This window comes from Echiichthys vipera, assembly GCF_963691815.1.
Source record: "Echiichthys vipera genome assembly, chromosome: 23".
In the NCBI taxonomy this organism is placed as follows: domain Eukaryota; kingdom Metazoa; phylum Chordata; class Actinopteri; order Perciformes; family Trachinidae; genus Echiichthys; species Echiichthys vipera.
Window position 1 is genome coordinate 62,501 of NC_139848.1, and position 21,346 is coordinate 83,846.

The window sequence follows — 21,346 nt, forward strand, 5'->3', positions numbered from 1 at the left end:
GGAGTGGCAGCTCCGTCTTTAGTCTTTAGTCCTGAGTCTTTAGTCCCTGGTGTCTCAGGTACCTGCAGGTGGAGTGGCAGCTCCGTCTTTAGTCTTTAGTCCTGAGTCTTTAGTCCCTGGTGTCTCAGGTACCTGCAGGTGGAGTGGCAGCTCCGTCTTTAGTCTTTAGTCCTAAGTCTTTAGTCCCTGGTGTCTCAGGTACCTGCAGGTGGAGTGGCAGCTCCGTCTTTAGTCTTTAGTCCTAAGTCTTTAGTCCCTGGTGTCTCAGGTACCTGCAGGTGGAGTGGCAGCTCCGTCTTTAGTCTTTAGTCCTAAGTCTTTAGTCCCTGGTGTCTCAGGTACCTGCAGGTGGAGTGGCAGCTCCGTCTTTAGTCTTTAGTCCTAAGTCTTTAGTCCCTGGTGTCTCAGGTACCTGCAGGTGGAGTGGCAGCTCCGTCTTTAGTCTTTAGTCCTGAGTCTTTAGTCCCTGGTGTCTCAGGTACCTGCAGGTGGAGTGGCAGCTCCGTCTTTAGTCTTTAGTCCTAAGTCTTTAGTCCCTGGTGTCTCAGGTACCTGCAGGTGGAGTGGCAGCTCTGTCTTTAGTCTTTAGTCCTGAGTCTTTAGGCCCTGGTGTCTCAGGTACCTGCAGGTGGAGTGGCAGCTCCGTCTTTAGTCTTTAGTCCTGAGTCTTTAGTCCCTGGTGTCTCAGGTACCTGCAGGTGGAGTGGCAGCTCCGTCTTTAGTCTTTAGTCCTGAGTCTTTAGGCCCTGGTGTCTCAGGTACCTGCAGGTGGAGTGGCAGCTCTGTCTTTAGTCTTTAGTCCTGAGTCTTTAGGCCCTGGTGTCTCAGGTACCTGCAGGTGGAGTGGCAGCTCCGTCTTTAGTCTTTAGTCCTGAGTCTTTAGGCCCTGGTGTCTCAGGTACCTGCAGGTGGAGTGGCAGCTCTGTCTTTAGTCTTTAGTCCTAAGTCTTTAGTCCCTGGTGTCTCAGGTACCTGCAGGTGGAGTGGCAGCTCCGTCTTTAGTCTTTAGTCCTGAGTCTTTAGTCCCTGGTGTCTCAGGTACCTGCAGGTGGAGTGGCAGCTCCGTCTTTAGTCTTTAGTCCTGAGTCTTTAGTCCCTGGTGTCTCAGGTACCTGCAGGTGGAGTGGCAGCTCCGTCTTTAGTCTTTAGTCCTAAGTCTTTAGTCCCTGGTGTCTCAGGTACCTGCAGGTGGAGTGGCAGCTCCGTCTTTAGTCTTTAGTCCTGAGTCTTTAGTCCCTGGTGTCTCAGGTACCTGCAGGTGGAGTGGCAGCTCCGTCTTTAGTCTTTAGTCCTAAGTCTTTAGTCCCTGGTGTCTCAGGTACCTGCAGGTGGAGTGGCAGCTCCGTCTTTAGTCTTTAGTCCTAAGTCTTTAGTCCCTGGTGTCTCAGGTACCTGCAGGTGGAGTGGCAGCTCCGTCTTTAGTCTTTAGTCCTGAGTCTTTAGTCCCTGGTGTCTCAGGTACCTGCAGGTGGAGTGGCAGCTCCGTCTTTAGTCTTTAGTCCTGAGTCTTTAGTCCCTGGTGTCTCAGGTACCTGCAGGTGGAGTGGCAGCTCCGTCTTTAGTCTTTGGTCCTAAGTCTTTAGTCCCTGGTGTCTCAGGTACCTGCAGGTGGAGTGGCAGCTCTGTCTTTAGTCTTTAGTCCTGAGTCTTTAGTCCCTGGTGTCTCAGGTACCTGCAGGTGGAGTGGCAGCTCTGTCTTTAGTCTTTGGTCCTGAGTCTTTAGTCCCTGGTGTCTCAGGTACCTGCAGGTGGAGTGGCAGCTCCGTCTTTAGTCTTTAGTCCTGAGTCTTTAGTCCCTGGTGTCTCAGGTACCTGCAGGTGGAGTGGCAGCTCCGTCTTTAGTCTTTAGTCCTAAGTCTTTAGTCCCTGGTGTCTCAGGTACCTGCAGGTGGAGTGGCAGCTCCGTCTTTAGTCTTTAGTCCTAAGTCTTTAGTCCCTGGTGTCTCAGGTACCTGCAGGTGGAGTGGCAGCTCCGTCTTTAGTCTTTAGTCCTAAGTCTTTAGTCCCTGGTGTCTCAGGTACCTGCAGGTGGAGTGGCAGCTCCGTCTTTAGTCTTTAGTCCTGAGTCTTTAGTCCCTGGTGTCTCAGGCACCTGCAGGTGGAGTGGCAGCTCCGTCTTTAGTCTTTAGTCCTAAGTCTTTAGTCCCTGGTGTCTCAGGTACCTGCAGGTGGAGTGGCAGCTCCGTCTTTAGTCTTTAGTCCTAAGTCTTTAGTCCCTGGTGTCTCAGGTACCTGCAGGTGGAGTGGCAGCTCTGTCTTTAGTCTTTAGTCCTGAGTCTTTAGTCCCTGGTGTCTCAGGTACCTGCAGGTGGAGTGGCAGCTCCGTCTTTAGTCTTTGGTCCTAAGTCTTTAGTCCCTGGTGTCTCAGGTACCTGCAGGTGGAGTGGCAGCTCCGTCTTTAGTCTTTGGTCCTAAGTCTTTAGTCCCTGGTGTCTCAGGTACCTGCAGGTGGAGTGGCAGCTCCGTCTTTAGTCTTTAGTCCTAAGTCTTTAGTCCCTGGTGTCTCAGGTACCTGCAGGTGGAGTGGCAGCTCTGTCTTTAGTCTTTGGTCCTAAGTCTTTAGTCCCTGGTGTCTCAGGTACCTGCAGGTGGAGTGGCAGCTCCGTCTTTAGTCTTTAGTCCTAAGTCTTTAGTCCCTGGTGTCTCAGGTACCTGCAGGTGGAGTGGCAGCTCCGTCTTTAGTCTTTAGTCCTAAGTCTTTAGTCCCTGGTGTCTCAGGTACCTGCAGGTGGAGTGGCAGCTCCGTCTTTAGTCTTTAGTCCTAAGTCTTTAGTCCCTGGTGTCTCAGGTACCTGCAGGTGGAGTGGCAGCTCCGTCTTTAGTCTTTAGTCCTGAGTCTTTAGTCCCTGGTGTCTCAGGTACCTGCAGGTGGAGTGGCAGCTCCGCAGAGGGACCCCGCGCCTCTTCAGCCCCGACAGCGTGCGGAGCTGCAGCTGCAGAGTTCCTCAGCAGGACAACAGCAGCGACTGTGGACTGTACCTGCTGCAGTTCGCCCAGAGCTTCCTACAGGTAAACAACAACAACACAACAACAATAACAACAACCACAACAACAACAACAACAACAACAACAACTACGACAGAACAACAGCACCAACAACAACAGCACAACAACAACAACAGCACAACTACAACACAACAATAACAACAACACAACAACAACACAACAACAACACAACAACAACTACAACAGCACAACAACAACAACAGCACAACTACAACACAACAACAATAACAACAACACAACAACAACACAACAACAACACAACAATAACAACAACAGCACAACAATAACAACAACAACAGCACAACAACAACACAACAACAACAGCACAACCACAACAACAACAACACAACAACAACAGCACAACACAACAGAACAACAACAACACAACAACAGCACAACAACACAACAACAGCACAACAACAATAACAACAACAGAACAACAACAACAGCAACAATAACATCAACACAACAACAGCACAACAACAACAACAGCACAACAACACAACAACAACACCATGTGTTTACACCTTTAAAGCGCGTCTTCTTCATGTGTTTTTATATGTGAACATTGATGATGAGGTCACTAAACGGAGCTCTCTGATTGGCTCTCCAGAACCCCGTGGTGAACTTTGACCTCCCGTTGCGATTGGACCACTGGTTTCCACGGCAACACGTGCGACAGAAGCGGCAGGAGATCGTGGCTTTGATCCTGAAGATGCACGAGAATAATTTATATTTTTAATTCTGTTTTATTTAATAAAAGTTCTCCGACAAAAACTGAGTCTTTAGTCCTGAGTCCTGAGTCCTGAGTCCTTAGTCCTGAGTCTTTAGTCCTGAGTCTTTAGTCCTGAGTCTTTAGTCCTTAGTCCTGAGTCTTTAGTCCTGAGTCTTTAGTCTTTAGTCCTGAGTCTTTAGTCCTGAGTCTTTAGTCCTTAGTCTTTAGTCCTGAGTCTTCAGTCCTGAGTCTTTAGTCCTGAGTCTTTAGTCCTGAGTCTTTAGTCCTGAGTCTTTAGTCCTGAGTCTTTAGTCCTGAGTCTTTAGTCCTTAGTCCTGAGTCTTTAGTCCTGAGTCTTTAGTCCTGAGTCTTTAGTCTTTAGTCCTGAGTCTTTAGTCCTGAGTCTTTAGTCCTTAGTCTTTAGTCCTGAGTCTTCAGTCCTGAGTCTTTAGTCCTGAGTCTTTAGTCCTGAGTCTTTAGTCCTGAGTCTTTAGTCCTGAGTCTTTAGTCCTTAGTCCTGAGTCTTTAGTCCTGAGTCCTGAGTCCTGAGTCCTTAGTCCTGAGTCTTTAGTCCTGAGTCTTTAGTCCTGAGTCTTTAGTCCTTAGTCCTGAGTCTTTAGTCCTGAGTCTTTAGTCCTGAGTCTTCAGTCCTGAGTCTTTAGTCCTGAGTCTTTAGTCCTGAGTCTTTAGTCCTGAGTCCTGAGTCTTTAGTCCTGAGTCTTTAGTCCTGAGTCTTTAGTCCTGAGTCTTTAGTCCTGAGTCTTTAGTCCTGAGTCCTGAGTCTTTAGTCCTGAGTCTTTAGTCCTGAGTCTTTAGTCCTGAGTCTTTAGTCTTGAGTCTTTAGTCTTGAGTCTTTAGTCCTGAGTCTTTAGTCCTGAGTCTTTAGTCCTGAGTCTTTAGTCCTGAGTCTTTAGTCCTGAGTCTTTAGTCCTGAGTCTTTAGTCCTGAGTCTTTAGTCCCGAGTCTTTAGTCCTGAGTCTTTAGTCTTTAGTCCTGAGTCTTTAGTCCTGAGTCTTTAGTCCTGAGTATTTAGTCCTGAGTCTTTAGTCCCAAGTCTTTAGTCCCGAGTCTTTAGTCCTGAGTCTTTAGTCCTGAGTCTTTAGTCCTGAGTCTTTAGTCCTGAGTCTTTAGTCCTGAGTCTTTAGTCCTGAGTCTTTAGTCCTGAGTCTTTAGTCCCGAGTCTTTAGTCCCGAGTCTTTAGTCCCGAGTCTTTAGTCCTGAGTATTTAGTCCTAAGTCTTTAGTCCTGAGTCTTTAGTCCTGAGTCTTTAGTCCTGAGTCTTTAGTCCTGAGTCTTTAGTCCTGAGTCTTTAGTCCTGAGTCTTCAGTCCTGAGTCTTCAGTCCCGAGTCTTCAGTCCCGAGTCTTTAGTCCTGAGTCTTTAGTCCTGAGTCTTTAGTCCTGAGTCTTTAGTCCTGAGTCTTTAGTCCTGAGTCTTTAGTCTTTAGTCCTGAGTCTTTAGTCCTGAGTCTTTAGTCCTGAGTCTTTAGTCCTGAGTCTTTAGTCTTTAGTCCTGAGTCTTTAGTCCTGAGTCTTTGGTCTTTAGTCCTGAGTCTTTAGTCTTTAGTCCTGAGTCTTTAGTCCTGAGTCTTTAGTCCTGAGTCTTTAGTCCTGAGTCTTAAGTCCTGAGTCTTTGGTCTTTAGTCCTGAGTCTTAAGTCCTGAGTCTTTGGTCTTTAGTCCTGAGTCTTAAGTCCTGAGTCTTTAGTCCTGAGTCTTTAGTCCTGAGTCTTTAGTCCTGAGTCTTTAGTCCTGAGTCTTTAGTCCTGAGTCTTTAGTCTTTAGTCCTGAGTCTTTAGTCCTGAGTCTTTAGTCCTGAGTCTTTAGTCCTGAGTCTTTAGTCCTGAGTCTTTAGTCCTGAGTCTTTAGTCTTTAGTCCTGAGTCTTTAGTCCTGAGTCTTTAGTCCTGAGTCTTTAGTCCTGAGTCTTTAGTCTTTAGTCTTTGTGTTTTGTAGCGTCAGGAACGACCCCGGAGCGTCTGAAACGACCCCGGAGCGTCTGAAACGACCCCGGAGCGTCTGAAACGACCCCGGAGCGTCCGGAACGACCCCGGAGCGTCTCAAACGACCCCACACTGTTGGGACCTGACCCCCGGAGTGCTTGGACGTGAGCCGCATGTCTGATTCCCTCTGAGCAGCGCTGACCTGCTGCCCCGCGGCTCGTCACTCATCCAGCAGATTAACTAATAGGATTAGAGTTTAAAGTCCCATCTGCTCACGGGGCGGCGGCGAGCAGCAGGGGACGCCGCGCCGCCGCCCTGAACCTCCAGTTCCTGTCTGATCTGAGCCGCGGACGGACGATGAGCTGGAGACGTGGGATCAAAGCAGCGAGAGTCCGGCTGCACGTTCAGATCTGAGGGGACATGGCGGCGTGTGTGCGGCTGGCGTTGGCGTTGGCGTTGGCGTTGGCGTTGGCGTTGGCGGCGCTGCTGTCAGGACGCGTCTGCGGTGGAACGGGTTCGTACAAACGTTGGTGTTGTGGTTAAAGAAGCTCCAGGTGCAGTGAACGTGTGTTCAGGGTTGTTCTGGTTCTGCTGCAGAGGCGACCCGTGACTGGACCCGGGACCCGCAGGAGCACGCCGCACCCGTGGGCGACCCGGCGGCGGCGGCGATGGACTCGGATCAACTCCTGCACGGACGACGCTCGTCTTTGTCCCGGAGCAGGCGGAACGTCCTGTTTCCAAGTGGAATCAAACTTTGCTCTCAGGAGACGTTCGACCAGGCCGCCGCCAACCACCTGAGCTACTTCCACCTCCGAGGTACGTGACCCGGGTCTGGACCCAGGGCTAGGGTCCGGGTCCTGGGCCTGGGCCTGGGCCTGGGCCTGGGCCTGGGCCTGGTCCTGGTCCTGGTCCGGGTCCTGGGCTTTAGTCCTGGTGTTTCCAGTCTTTAGTCTTTAGTCCTGGTGTTTCAGTCTTTAGTCTTTAGTCCTGGTGTTTCCAGTCTTTAGTCTTTAGTCCTGGTGTTTCAGTCTTTAGTCTTTAGTCCTGGTGTTTCAGTCTTTAGTCTTTAGTCCTGGTGTTTCCAGTCTTTAGTCTTTAGTCCTGGTGTTTCAGTCTTTAGTCTTTAGTCCTGGTGTTTCCAGTCTTTAGTCTTTAGTCCTGGTGTTTCAGTCTTTACTCTTTAGTCCTGGTGTTTCAGTCTTTAGTCTTTAGTCCTGGTGTTTCCAGTCTTTAGTCTTTAGTCCTGGTGTTTCCAGTCTTTAGTCTTTAGTCCTGGTGTTTCCAGTCTTTAGTCTTTAGTCCTGGTGTTTCAGTCTTTAGTCTTTAGTCCTGGTGTTTCCAGTCTTTAGTCTTTGGTCCTGGTGTTTCAGTCTTTAGTCTTTAGTCCTGGTGTTTCAGTCTTTAGTCTTTAGTCCTGGTGTTTCAGTCTTTAGTCTTTAGTCCTGGTGTTTCAGTCTTTAGTCTTTAGTCCTGGTGTTTCCAGTCTTTAGTCTTTAGTCCTGGTGTTTCCAGTCTTTAGTCTTTAGTCCTGGTGTTTCAGTCTTTAGTCTTTAGTCCTGGTGTTTCAGTCTTTAGTCTTTAGTCCTGGTGTTTCCAGTCTTTAGTCTTTAGTCCTGGTGTTTCAGTCTTTAGTCTTTAGTCCTGGTGTTTCAGTCTTTAGTCTTTAGTCCTGGTGTTTCCAGTCTTTAGTCTTTAGTCCTGGTGTTTCCAGTCTTTAGTCTTTAGTCCTGGTGTTTTCAGTCTTTAGTCTTTAGTCCTGGTGTTTCAGTCTTTAGTCTTTAGTCCTGGTGTTTCCAGTCTTTAGTCTTTAGTCCTGGTGTTTCAGTCTTTAGTCTTTAGTCCTGGTGTTTCAGTCTTTAGTCTTTAGTCCTGGTGTTTCCAGTCTTTAGTCTTTAGTCCTGGTGTTTCCAGTCTTTAGTCTTTAGTCCTGGTGTTTCCAGTCTTTAGTCTTTAGTCCTGGTGTTTCCAGTCTTTAGTCTTTAGTCCTGGTGTTTCCAGTCTTTAGTCTTTAGTCCTGGTGTTTCCAGTCTTTAGTCTTTAGTCCTGGTGTTTCCAGTCTTTAGTCTTTAGTCCTGGTGTTTCCAGTCTTTAGTCTTTAGTCCTGGTGTTTCAGTCTTTAGTCTTTAGTCCTGGTGTTTCCAGTCTTTAGTCTTTAGTCCTGGTGTTTCAGTCTTTAGTCTTTAGTCCTGGTGTTTCAGTCTTTAGTCTTTAGTCCTGGTGTTTCAGTCTTTAGTCTTTAGTCCTGGTGTTTCAGTCTTTAGTCTTTAGTCCTGGTGTTTCAGTCTTTAGTCTTTAGTCCTGGTGTTTCCAGTCTTTAGTCTTTAGTCCTGGTGTTTCCAGTCTTTAGTCTTTAGTCCTGGTGTTTCAGTCTTTAGTCTTTAGTCCTGGTGTTTCCAGTCTTTAGTCTTTAGTCCTGGTGTTTCAGTCTTTAGTCTTTAGTCCTGGTGTTTCAGTCTTTAGTCTTTAGTCCTGGTGTTTCCAGTCTTTAGTCTTTAGTCCTGGTGTTTCAGTCTTTAGTCTTTAGTCCTGGTGTTTCCAGTCTTTAGTCTTTAGTCCTGGTGTTTCCAGTCTTTAGTCTTTAGTCCTGGTGTTTCAGTCTTTAGTCTTTAGTCCTGGTGTTTCCAGTCTTTAGTCTTTAGTCCTGGTGTTTCAGTCTTTAGTCTTTAGTCCTGGTGTTTCCAGTCTTTAGTCTTTAGTCCTGGTGTTTCAGTCTTTAGTCTTTAGTCCTGGTGTTTCAGTCTTTAGTCTTTAGTCCTGGTGTTTCCAGTCTTTAGTCTTTAGTCCTGGTGTTTCCAGTCTTTAGTCTTTAGTCCTGGTGTTTCAGTCTTTAGTCTTTAGTCCTGGTGTTTCAGTCTTTAGTCTTTAGTCCTGGTGTTTCCAGTCTTTAGTCTTTAGTCCTGGTGTTTCCAGTCTTTAGTCTTTAGTCCTGGTGTTTCCAGTCTTTAGTCTTTAGTCCTGGTGTTTCCAGTCTTTAGTCTTTAGTCCTGGTGTTTCCAGTCTTTAGTCTTTAGTCCTGGTGTTTCCAGTCTTTAGTCTTTAGTCCTGGTGTTTCCAGTCTTTAGTCCTGGTGTTTCAGTATTTAGTCTCGTCTGTACTGAACTGAGCGTGTGTGTGTGTGTGTGTGTGTGTGTGTGTGTGTGTGTGTGTGTGTGTGTGTGTGTGTGTGTGTGTGTGTGTGTGTGTGTGTGTGTGTGTGTGTGTGTGTGTGTGTGTGTGTGTGTGTGTGTGTGTGTGTGTGTGTGTGTGTGTGTGTGTGTGTGTGTGTGTGTGTGTGTGTGTGTGTGTGTGTGTGTGTGTGTGTGTGTGTGTGTGTGTGTGTGTGTGTGTGTGTGTGTGTGTGTGTGTGTCAGTGTGTCAGGAGACGGTGTGGGAGGCCTTCAAGATCTTCTGGGACCGGCTCCCGGAGGGGGACGAGTACCAGGACTGGATCGGCCGCTGCCTCAACGGCTCCGTCGGCGTCGGGGACATCGGCAACTTCTTCAGCCAATCAGACGAGCACATCGACCTCATCCACAGGGTGAGCGGGCACACTTCCTGTTCCACACTTCCTGTCCCAGACTTCCTGTCCCACACGTCCTGTCCCACACTTCCTGTCCCACACGTCCTGTCCCAGACGTCCTGTCCCACACTTCCTGTCCCACACTTCCTGTCCCACACGTCCTGTCCAACACTTCCTGTCCCAAACGTCCTGTCCCACACGTCCTGTCCCACACGTCCTGTCCCACACTTCCTGTCCCACACGTCCTGTCCCACACGTCCTGTCCCACACTTCCTGTCCCACACTTCCTGTCCCACACTTCCTGTTCCACACTTCCTGTCCCACACGTCCTGTCCCACACGTCCTGTCCAACACTTCCTGTCCCAAACGTCCTGTCCCACACGTCCTGTCCCACACTTCCTGTCCCACACTTCCTGTCCCACACTTCCTGTTCCACACTTCCTGTCCCACACTTCCTGTCCCACACTTCCTGTCCCACACTTCCTGTCCCAGACGTCCTGTCCCACACTTCCTGTCCCACACTTCCTGTCCCACACTTCCTGTCCCACACTTCCTGTCCCAGACGTCCTGTCCCAGACGTCCTGTCCCACACTTCCTGTCCCACACTTCCTGTCCCACACTTCCTGTCCCACACTTCCTGTCCCACACTTCCTGTCCCAGACGTCCTGTCCCACACTTCCTGTCCCACACTTCCTGTCCCACACTTCCTGTCCCAGACGTCCTGTCCCACACTTCCTGTCCCAGACGTCCTGTCCCAGACTTCCTGTCCCACACTTCCTGTCCCACACTTCCTGTCCCACACTTCCTGTCCCACACTTCCTGTCCCAGACGTCCTGTCCCACACGTCCTGTCCCAGACGTCCTGTCCCACACGTCCTGTCCCAGACTTCCTGTCCCACACTTCCTGTCCCACACTTCCTGTCCCACACTTCCTGTCCCAGACGTCCTGTCCCACACTTCCTGTCCCAGACGTCCTGTCCCACACTTCCTGTCCCAGACGTCCTGTCCCACACGTCCTGTCCCAGACTTCCTGTCCCACACTTCCTGTCCCACACTTCCTGTCCCAGACGTCCTGTCCCACACTTCCTGTCCCACACTTCCTGTCCCACACTTCCTGTCCCACACTTCCTGTCCCAGACGTCCTGTCCCACACTTCCTGTCCCACACTTCCTGTCCCAGACGTCCTCAGGTTTGTCTCTTTGCTGACGATGTGTTTGTTTCCTTCAGAGAGTTTCTGCTGCAGAGACGAACGGGTGAGAAGCTGCTTTATCACTTTAATACTTTTTTACTACTTTAATACTTTTAAACACAAAAACACTAAAACACAAAGATCTCCTTCTGCTTCAGATCAAAGTTTCTGCTTCAGATCAAAGTTTCTGCTTCAGATCAAAGTTTCTGCTTCAGATCAAACTCGTTTCTAAAGTTTCTGCTTTTCTTCGTTTTCGGACGAAATTCTTAAAGAAAAGTCTTAAAAATGAGATTTTTGTGACGGAAAGTGATTTTAGGACACCCCCCCCCTCAGGTAGCCCCCCCCTCAGGTAGCCCCCCCCTCAGGTAGCTCCCCCCCAGGTAGCCCCCCTCAGGTAGCCCCCCCCTCAGGTAGCTCCCCCCCAGGTAGCCCCCCCCACCCCTCAGGTAGCCCCCCCCCACCCCCCACCCCCCAGGTAGCCCCCCCTCAGGTACCCCCCCCCAGGTAGCCCCCCCCCACCCCTCAGGTAGCCCCCCCCACCCCCCATCCCCCAGGTAGCCCCCCCTCAGGTAGCCCCCCCAGGAAGCCCCCCCTCAGGTAGCCCCCCCTCAGGTACCCCCCCCCAGGAAGCCCCCCCTCAGGTAGCCCCCCCCTCAGGTAGCCCCCCCCTCAGGTACCCCCCCTCAGGTAGCCCCCCTCAGGTAGCCCCCCTCAGGTGACCCGCTTCATGTCTCTGACCCGTTTCTGTCCGTCTGTCCTGCAGATCGGAGAAGCCGACTCAAACCGCAGAGACCACGTCACCAGGTAAAGTCCAGACCCCCCCAGGTAAAGTCCAGACCCCCCAGGTAAAGTCCAGACCCCCCAGGTAAAGTCCAGACCCCCGAGGTAAAGTCCAGACCCCCCCAGGTAAAGTCCAGACCCCCCAGGTAAAGTCCAGACCCCCCAGGTAAAGTCCAGACCCCCCAGACCCCCCCAGGTAAAGTCCAGACCCCCCCAGGTAAAGTCCAGACCCCCCAGACCCCCCCAGGTAAAGTCCAGACCCCCCCAGGTAAAGTCCAGACCCCCCAGGTAAAGTCCAGACCCCCCCCAGGTAAAGTCCAGACCCCCCAGACCCCCCCAGGTAAAGTCCAGACCCCCCCAGGTAAAGTCCAGACCCCCCAGGTAAAGTCCAGACCCCCCCCAGGTAAAGTCCAGACCCCCCCCAGGTAAAGTCCAGACCCCCCTAGGGAAAGTCCAGACCCCCCAGGTAAAGTCCAGACCCCCCAGGTAAAGTCCAGACCCCCCCCAGGTAAAGTCCAGACCCCCCCAGGTAAAGTCCAGACCCCCCAGGTAAAGTCCAGACCCCCCCAGGTAAAGTCCAGAACCCCCAGACCCCCCAGGTAAAGTCCAGACCCCCCCCCCAGGTAAAGTCCAGACCCCCCCCAGGTAAAGTCCAGACCCCCCTAGGGAAAGTCCAGACCCCCCCAGGTAAAGTCCAGACCCCCCAGGTAAAGTCCAGACCCCCCCAGGGAAAGTCCAGACCCCCCAGGTAAAGTCCAGACCCCCCCAGGTAAAGTCCAGACCCCCCCAGGTAAAGTCCAGACCCCCCCCAGTCTTTGTTGAACTTTAATGGTTCCCTGTGGTGTTACAGGTGAAAGCTGCTCTCTGATTGGTCGCCTGGGTGTGACAGCAGGTGGTTGATAGTGTCTTAAGGTGACCCACTGAGGTCTCCAGTGAGCCGCGGTCGGCGCTGACCCAGAGCCGTAGAAAGCAGCGTTTGTAGAAAGCAAACGTCCGCGCGGTTTAAGAGTCTGCCGTCAGATTAGCTCCAGGCGACACGGCGCTCAGAATAGATCCCTAAGCCTATTTACACGCCGCGGCGTCTGGTCAGGGGACGAGGACAGAGGTGACGACGGGACTGAGTTACTGCGGGACACGTTCCAGGGTCGTCTCTGAGGACGCAGACACGTCTCAGGGTCGTCTCTGAGGACGCAGACACGTCCCAGGGTCGTCTCTGAGGACACAGACACGTCTCAGGGTCGTCTCTGAGGACGCGGACACGTCTCAGGGTCTCTGAGGACGCGGACACGTCTCAGGGTCGTCTCTGAGGACACAGACGCGTCTCAGGGTCGTCTCTGAGGACACAGACACGTCTCAGGGTCCATGAGGACGCGGACACGTCTCAGGGTCGTCTCTGAGGACGCGGACACGTCTCAGGGTCGTCTCTGAGGACGCGGACACGTCTCAGGGTCGTCTCTGAGGACACAGACGCGTCTCAGGGTCGTCTCTGAGGACGCGGACACGTCTCTGAGGACGCAGACACGTCTCAGGGTCGTCTCTGAGGACGCAGACACGTCTCAGGGTCGTCTCTGAGGACATGGACGCGTCTCGGTTCAGTCGTCTTTGTGTTTGTATAATTCAGCATCTTTGCAAACTGTTAAATTCATTTTCCATCCTCCTGATTTTCTCTTTACCTATGTCGTCATTTTCCAGAGGAGGACATCGTCATCAGATGGGACACAACCTCCGCTGACGACCCCCTGCCGGGCTTTGAGGTCACTCCATGGACGCCTCCACTCTTTGCAACTGAAGGGTCGGTTCAAGAGGCTGCGACACCCTGGACCTCTGATCCGGCGGTTGTGGCGTTGCCAGAAGACACTGCAGACGCCCAGGAGACGGGAAGAGGAGACATCCCTTCAGAAGGTCCAGCGGTAGATGTGCGGGATATCACAGAGGACTCCGTTACCCACGAGCCCTGTGACGCGGTTGTTGAGGACGTCATCGTGGAGGCTGAGGTTCTTCATAAAGACGTGGATGCACCTGATTCTGAGGTGATCCAGGAAGTCCCCCCAGAAGGTGAGGGGCCACCCTCAGAGGTCATCACACTAGCTACTGCCGTGGTTCATAAAAATCCCACCACAGAACCGGCTACAGAAGCTCCCAGACTGGAAGAAGCCACGGCTGAGGCTCCAGCAGAGGTCCTAACCCCAGAGTCAACCGTCAAGGTCGAAGTCGAAGACATGTTGGACCCCTCTTTGGCGTTCACCCCAGACGCAGCCTCGACTGAAACTGAGGATTCACCAGAACCGATCGATGGAACGGGACCAGATGCACCTGATGCACCTGAAACGGTTGAGGTGGCAGTTCCTGAAGAATCTCAAGGTGACCTTCAGGAACCTCCTGTAGAACATCCTTCAGAGGCCGTCAGAGTCACAGATGCAACTCCGACTGTATTTTCAGAAGAAGAGGCTGAAATATTTGTAAACGTGACTCCAGAACAAGTTTCTGCTGCGGACGTAGAAACAGAGGTTCCTTCTCAGGCCTCGGTTCTGACGACAACAGACGAGATCGCAGAAGAAGATTTAGAGGAAGACAAACCAACGCTAACGTCGGAGGTTCCTTCAGAGTCAGGCGCAGAAGATGACAGGGATGAAGACACCTTGTACGTCACCGAGGTGGAACCATCAAATACTACAGAGGAAAGACAGGAAGATGCACCTGATGAGGAAGAGATGGTAGTGGAGGTACTGGTCGCCGTAGAGGATTCAGTTCCAGAAGAAGAACCCGTCAAAGCTCCGACAGAAAGAACAGTCACTGGACCTGCAGAGACGAAACAAGAAGGGACGACTGAGGCTGTCGGAGAACCAGCTGAAGTGACAGAAACACCTGCCGTACCTTTAGAACCTGTAGATGTTATAGCACCTACCGGAGGAACTGCATCAGAGACAGAACCAACAGTAGAAACAGCACAAGGACCAGAACCTGAACACGAGACAGAACTCCTAAAAGAACCAACACAAGAAGCAGAACCTGCAGAAGAACCTGTAGATCTAATAGAACCTATAGAAAGTACTGCAAATGACACAGAACCTGTAGAAAGAACTGCATCAGAGACAGAACCCACAGTAGAACCAGCACAAGCACCAGAACCTGCAGAAGAGAAGGAACCCTCAGTAGAACCAGCACCAGAAACAGAACCTGCAGAAGAGACAGAACTCCTCCAAGAACCAGCACAAGAACCAGAACCTGCAGAAGGAACTGCATCAGAGACAGAACCCACAGTAGAACCAGCACAAGAACCAGAACCTGCAGAAGAAACTGCATCAGAGACAGAACCCACAGTAGAACCAGGACAAGGACCAGAACCCACAGAAGAGACAGAACTCCTTAAAGAACCAGCACAAGAACCAGAACCTGCAGAAGAGACGGACCTCCTAGAAGAACCAACACCAGAAGGAGAACCCGTTGAAGAAGTTGCAGAGGAGAAGGAACCCACAGGAGGAAGTGCACAAGAAGCAGAACCTGAAGAAGTCACTGATCCTTCAGTGACTTCTGAAGGTAAAACACAGGAACCAGCTGCAGGGGAACCACCGGAGGACAGAAAAGAAGCAACTCCTGAGGTACCAGGGGAACCAGAACCAGAACCAGAGGTTGCTGAGGAAGTTGTCCCAGAGACTCCAGAGTTTAAAGAAGAGATCACTCCTGTTATTGTTGTTGTTCCAGAAGATCCAGAGGGTTTGTCCCCCGTGACTGAAGTGGTGGACACGCTTGAACCCGAGGTCACAGTGGATCCTCCAGGAGACCCTGAGCTAGAAGTCCCACCACAGACCACCGGGGACGGTTCCTCACAGGTGGTTGAACCCGAGTCCTTCCCTGAGAGAGAAACTGTACCAGAGGCTCCCAGTGAAGCTTCTCCAGAAGCTCTTACTCTTGGCCGTCCAGAGACCACCACAGGGCGAGCGGAAGAAGTCTCCCACGCGACTCCTGAGGACCTTGTCCCTGATGTTGCACCTGAAGAGGACTCAAGTGAGGACCATGTCCAGGCTCTCCCGGAGGAAGTCGAAGGAGTCTCCCCAGATGATTCAGCAGAGGAGGTCATGACGGAGGCTCCGGCGGAGGTCGCACCTGAGTCTCTTGTCCCTAATACGGGGACGTCACAAGGTGCGGCGGTGGCGGCTCCAGAGGTGGCAACCCCCGGTGCACCTTTGGAGGTCACAACCAAGTACGTCGTGGAGTACAACAACGGGAACTTCCCCGATGTAACAGAGCGGCCGTACGACGTCGACGACAACTTACTCGGAAACAACGACTTCGGGTTTGAGGACGAGAACTCTGTAAGCAAACGTAGATCAGCGGAAGAATGTCTGCGATCACTTTCTGCCGCTGACGCCAAACGTGTGTGTGTTCTGTGACGCTCAGATCGGTAACGAGATAGACGACGGCATGGCGTGGCCCCCGAGGCCCCCGAGGCCCCCGAGGCCCCTGAAGGAGCAGCTGGTGGAGCTGAGCCTCAGGCTGAGGACGGAGACGTACAGCGACGCCCTGAGGGACCCGAGCAGCGCCCGGTACCAGCAGCTGGGCCGGGTCCTCACACGCAGGGTGAGTTCAGGAGCCACGCCGGCGTCACGTTCACACGTTTGATTTCATCAATAATCAGAATATCAGCGACTCTTCAGCGTGTTTGTTTCATGAATAATTAATAAATAATAATAATAAATAAAATCTTGTGTTTAGATCGAGGACGCGTTCGAGACGCTGCCGGGCTTCAAGAGCGTCCACATTGTCGAGTTCAGGTACAAGAGTTTCTATAAAGTTAATAAAGTTTATTTAAAGTTAATAAAGTTTATAAAGTTTATAAAGTTTATAAAGTTTATAAAGTTTATAACGTTTATAACGTTTATAAAGTTTATAAAGTTTGTCTTTGAGAACAATAATAATAATAATGTTTGTGTCTCAGGCCGCAGAAAGACCTGCAGCGGTGAGTTCAACGCACTTCAGACGATAAATAAAAACATTAATAAATAAAAACATTCATAAATAAAAACATTAAAATAATAAAGACGGAAATAAATAATAAATAACCCATAAATAAAGAAAGTCTCTGATCTAAATACTAACAAGTGTCCCTGTTTGTCCTGGTGTCGTCCCGGTGTTGTCCTGGTGTCGTCCTGGTGTTGTCCTGGTGTCGTCCTGGTGTTGTCCTGGTGTCCTCCCGGTGTTGTCCTGGTGTTGTCCCGGTGTTGTCCTGGTGTTGTCCTGGTGTCCTCCCGGTGTTGTCCTGGTGTTGTCCTGGTGTTGTCCTGGTGTCCCCCCGGTGTTGTCCTGGTGTTGTCCTGGTGTCCTCTCGGTGTTGTCCTGGTGTCGTCCTTGTTTTGTCCTGGTGTCGTCCCGGTGTCGTCCCGGTGTTGTCCCGGTGTTGTCCCGGTGTCGTCCCGGTGTTGTCCTGGTGTCCTCCCGGTGTTGTCCTGGTGTCCTCCCGGTGTTGTCCTGGTGTCGTCCCGGTGTTGTCCTGGTGTTGTCCTGGTGTCCTCTCGGTGTTGTCCTGGTGTCGTCCCGGTGTTGTCCTGGTGTCCCCCCGGTGTTGTCCCGGTGTTGTCCCGGTGTCCTCCCGGTGTTGTCTCGGTGTTGGGTCTCAGGGGTCTGGTGGTCCTGGTCCACTACACCATCGGTCTGGACGTGGACAGCGGCGTGGACAAAGACATGCTGGACTTCATCTCCCTGCAGAACAACCTGGTGGAGAAGAACTTCCCCGGCGGCGGCGAGCAGCCCACCGTGGTCTACACCATCACAGACTTCAGGAACTACATCACCGAGGCGCTGCACAGGGACGCCTTCCTGTCCAACAGCAGCCTGGAGACGCAGCCGCACAACGGTAACATTTCAAACACCTGTGACTTTACTCAGAGGGTGAAGAGACAGAATATTAACCCGACTGTGTCCTGCAGCGGACGTCGTCCCCGCCGTGAAACCCACGAGCCGCCCGGCGGACGCCTTCGCCAGCATGGTGAGTGACCGTGAGACAAACACGGACGTCCCTGAGGACACCGTGAGTCGACCTTTCTCTTCTTCTTCTTCTTCTTCCAGGACAATGTCCTCGCCGCAGAGAAGCCCCCCGACGCTCCGGTCCACGAGGCGGACACCGGAGCCGTCTTCGTCAACAAAGACGACTTCCTGTTCGACCCCTTCGACCAGTGGAAAGGCCCTCAGGGCGCCACGCTGAGCGAGAATGACGTCTTCATGTTCGACGAGAGTCCTCCGCCCGCCGCCGAGTTCCCCGAGAAGACGGGCGGCCTGCAGAAAGAGAGTACGTTCAATCTCCTCCTCAGAACCCCAGACGACCCTAAACTGTGGAAAAGGCGTTTGCAGATGTGGCGTTAATAAATCCCGGCTGCTCATTAATTCCCTGTGAGCGCCGTTAAATCCTGGTCCCTCCGGTTTGTGAGGCCGTAAACACTTCAGGATTAGTTCTGTGCCTGGAGTTTCAGGGAGATCCCGGCCGTAAAACACTCTCCATGTGCTTTTCTGCTTCACAGGCGATGGAAATGTTGAACATGAGGATTTCCTCTTCGGTAACAGTCCTGCCGTCGGCGATGACAGCCCCCCCGGGGACGCTGCGGTCAGTCCTGGAGGCTCCTCTGCAGACGCCAGCCCTCCGCCGCCAGTGAAACCTCAAACAGGCTCTGACGAAGGCTCTGGCTCTGGTTTCTCTGGAGACAGCCAGGGAGCTGATCCCTGGTCCTGGCAGAGAGCAGCAACCTCTGATGGCACCGGCCTCTACGAGGAGGGCGACGGCAGCCTGGAGGTGCTCCCGCCGCCTGACCTGGAGCAGACCGAGGACGAAGAGGACTTTGATGTTGAGTCCCCGACCGCTGAGAAAGCTGACGTCATTGTGATGGGACTCGAGCTCACCAGTGCTCCCCCTTTGAAGACAACAACAGTTCCTGCTTTTGAAGAATCAGTGCTGGACGGAGCCATTGAGGAACCGTTCTTGGACCAGGTTTTGGTCACCCCGCACATCAGCACAGACCCTCGGTACTCAACCACCACAGACGCTCCCGTGTTCTCGCCTAAAGGAACCTTGAATGTCGAACTTTCAGTGAAAACTGTGGAGGCGTCTGGGATCTATGACGACTTCTCCTTGACCACACACACCAGTGCAGCGCCGGACACAGATTCTCCTGAACCTGAGGTTTGGACTCATGAGGCCCCAGTTTTCGCAGGGCCAACTGATTCGGCAGTCAGGCTTCCAGAAACAACAACCACTGAAGCAACAATAGAGCTTCCAGGGGCTACATTTGGCTCTGAATCAGACGACGTACCTGAGCAGGATGAGGTTAAAGTTATAGTTGCACCTGAAGCACCTGATTCTGACGCTGTCTCAACCGAAGAGTCTCCTACCTCTGTAGAAGTCCAGGCAGCCGCCCAAGAGCCGCCAGAAGTTCAGATATTCACGGAGGAACCCAAACCGCTGCAGCCAGAAACCAAAGACCACGATGAGGTTGAGATCCTAGAGGAGCAACACATTGGCACCGCTGGTACTGTGATAACCACGGCGCCGACGGTTGGCATCCAAGACGAGGATCTGGTTGTGGATGAGGTCATGGTTGTCCTAACAACGACTGCGGCGCCGGCCCTCACCTCGTCTGTGAGTTCAGACCGCAGCAGCAGCATCGCCCTCTCACCTGAGAAGGACTCGCCATTCACTCGAGTGTCCGATTCGGCGCCGGAGGACGAGGAACACCATGAGCACCCAAACCATGAAGACGCTGACGAAGTTCCCATGAGTAATCCGACTTCAGATGCTCCTCATTTATCGGTGACGGTTGTTGACGAAACAGAAAGTCCTCCAAAGGATGCCGTAGAAGCGGCGCCAGGTGTTTCAGCACAGGATGAAGACTTGTTAACCACCTCCACAAATACTTCAGAAAGTAAGTTAAGTAGTGACGCCCTCCAAACAACAACTCCCTCGCCTAAAGAAGTCAACAACGCCACCAACGCTACAGAGATCCAACCGTTTGAGCACGACCTCTCCAACGTGCCGCGCATCGACGTCAGCTTCGATATGTTCCAGTATGGCGGCGTGGCAACGGAAGGTGACAGCAGCGGCTTCTCCAGCGGGGCTCAGGGGTCGGACCTGGACGCCATCGCATTACCGACCCGACCAGGCAGGGCCCTCACGGTGTTCTTCAGCCTCAGGGTGACCAACATGGCGTTCTCCATGGACCTCTTCAACAAGAGCTCCCCTGAGTACAAAGCCCTGGAGCAACGGTTCCTGCATCTGGTGAGAACTCCAAGAATCTAGAACAATCACTTCTGCATTCACATGAAATGTCCTAACCGCATCGTTGTCTTCTTCTGGCAGCTGGTCCCGTACCTGGAGTCCAACCTGAACAACTTCAAGAACCTGGAGATCCTGAACTTCAGGAACGGAAGCATCGTGGTGAACAGCAGGATGAGGTTCGGGAAGCCAGTTCCCCGAGGGGTCACCAACAGCGTCTACCTCATCCTGGAGGACTTCGCCAACAACGCCTACCAGACCATGGACCTGGACATCGACAAGTACTCGCTCGACGTCGAATCAGGTAAAGTTGGTTCAGTGTTTTATTCCATTAAATTAACAAAAACTCAGTTTCCTTTTAAGTTAAAGCTACAAACAACCGCAAAGACTACAAACAACCACAAAGACTACAAACAACCACAAACAACCACAAAGACTACAAACAACCACAAAGACTACAAACAACCACAAAGACTACGAACAACCACAAAGACTACAAACAACCACAAAGACTACAAACAACCACAAACAACCACAAAGACTACAAACAACCACAAAGACTACAAACAACCACAAAGACTACAAACAACCACAAAGACTACAAACAACCACAAAGACTACGAACAACCACAAAGACTACAAACAACCACAAAGACTACAAACAACCACAAACAACCACAAAGACTACAAACAACCACAAAGACTACAAACAACCACAAACAACCACAAAGACTACAAACAACCACAAAGACTACAAACAACCACAAAGACTACAAACAACCACAAAGTCTACAAACAACCACAAAGACTACAAACAACCGCAAAGACTACAAACAACCACAAAGTCTCCTGAGCTGCAGCTCTTTAATCCGTCTGAGCCAATCACAGCAGCTCCTGCAGACCGCTAATCCACAGCGTTAGTCACCGCCATCAGCCCCTAATCCCTGCACCGAACGCCACGAGGACCTGGTCTCAGACCGGGGTCTGTGGTTCTGGTCCAGAGACTGATAAAAACACTTCCTGTCTTCTTCTTGTGTCTCCTCGCCAGGTGAGCGGGCCGACCCGTGTAAGTTCCAGGCGTGCAACGAGTTCTCCAGGTGCACGGTCAACCGGTGGTCGGGCGAGGCGGAGTGCGTGTGCGACGCCGGGTACGTGAGCGTAGACGGCCTGCCATGTCAGAGCGTTTGCGAGGTGCAGCCCGACTTCTGCCGCAACGACGGCAAATGTGACGTCCTCCCCGGCAAGGGCGCCATCTGCAGGTGGGAGGAGACGCTACACTCTCAAAGTTTCAGATCAAATTAGCGAATGAAAGTCGTGTGCGTTGATACTCTGGGAACTGACCCGTGACCCTCGCCGCAGGTGTCGGGTCGGAGAGAACTGGTGGTATCGAGGCGAGCGCTGTGAGGAGTTTGTTTCTGAGCCGCTGGTCGTGGGCATCGCCATCGCCTCCGTGGCCGGCTTCCTCATGGTGGCGGCCGGGATCACCTTCTTCTTGGCGAGGACGCTGCGAGAGCAGTACGACGACGAGGACACGGAGGACCCTCTACGGTGGGGCGGCGACGCGGTCGGACCGTTTAATGTTTGTCCTGATTCGCTAGTTTGTCGAGTAACTCCATGTTTCCTTCCAGACGGGGCGACAGGGCGCCGCCGCTGGAGCGCTCCTGCAAGTTCAACCCCACGTTTGAAAGCGAGCCGGTCTCTGCCCAGTACTACCGTCGCTATGATGACGACGTGCCCAGGTACAGCAGCTCCACCGGCGGCTCCGTAGACCTGGACAGCGCCGATATACGACACATCTACGAGAACACGACGCTCACAAAGGAGGTACGAGCGTTTTCTGTTGAACTCTACGAGCAGCAGAGCGTCGTCAGCGTAGAGCTTCACTTTTCTGTTCTGAAATGACCTCTGACCTCTATCCTCTGACCTCTGACCTGTATCCTCTGACCTCTGACCTCTATCCTC

At 52.1% G+C, this 21,346-nt stretch overlaps 1 protein-coding gene across 3 annotated transcripts in view; it reads left to right on the forward strand.

The window, feature by feature from the left end:
* The window catches only part of LOC310964841 (sentrin-specific protease 7-like), a 19,223-nt gene extending 15,451 nt beyond the window's left edge, over positions 1 to 3,772 (forward strand). For all 3 annotated transcript variants that reach the window (XM_083938133.1, XM_083938135.1, XM_083938134.1), the window contains exons 19-20: positions 2,859 to 3,009; positions 3,620 to 3,772. In XM_083938133.1, coding sequence (XP_083794259.1) covers positions 2,859 to 3,009; positions 3,620 to 3,748 — 280 coding nt within the window. In that variant the 3' untranslated portion in view covers positions 3,749 to 3,772. The remainder of the gene's footprint in view (positions 1 to 2,858; positions 3,010 to 3,619) is intronic.
* The last annotated feature ends 17,574 nt before the right edge of the window (positions 3,773 to 21,346 follow it).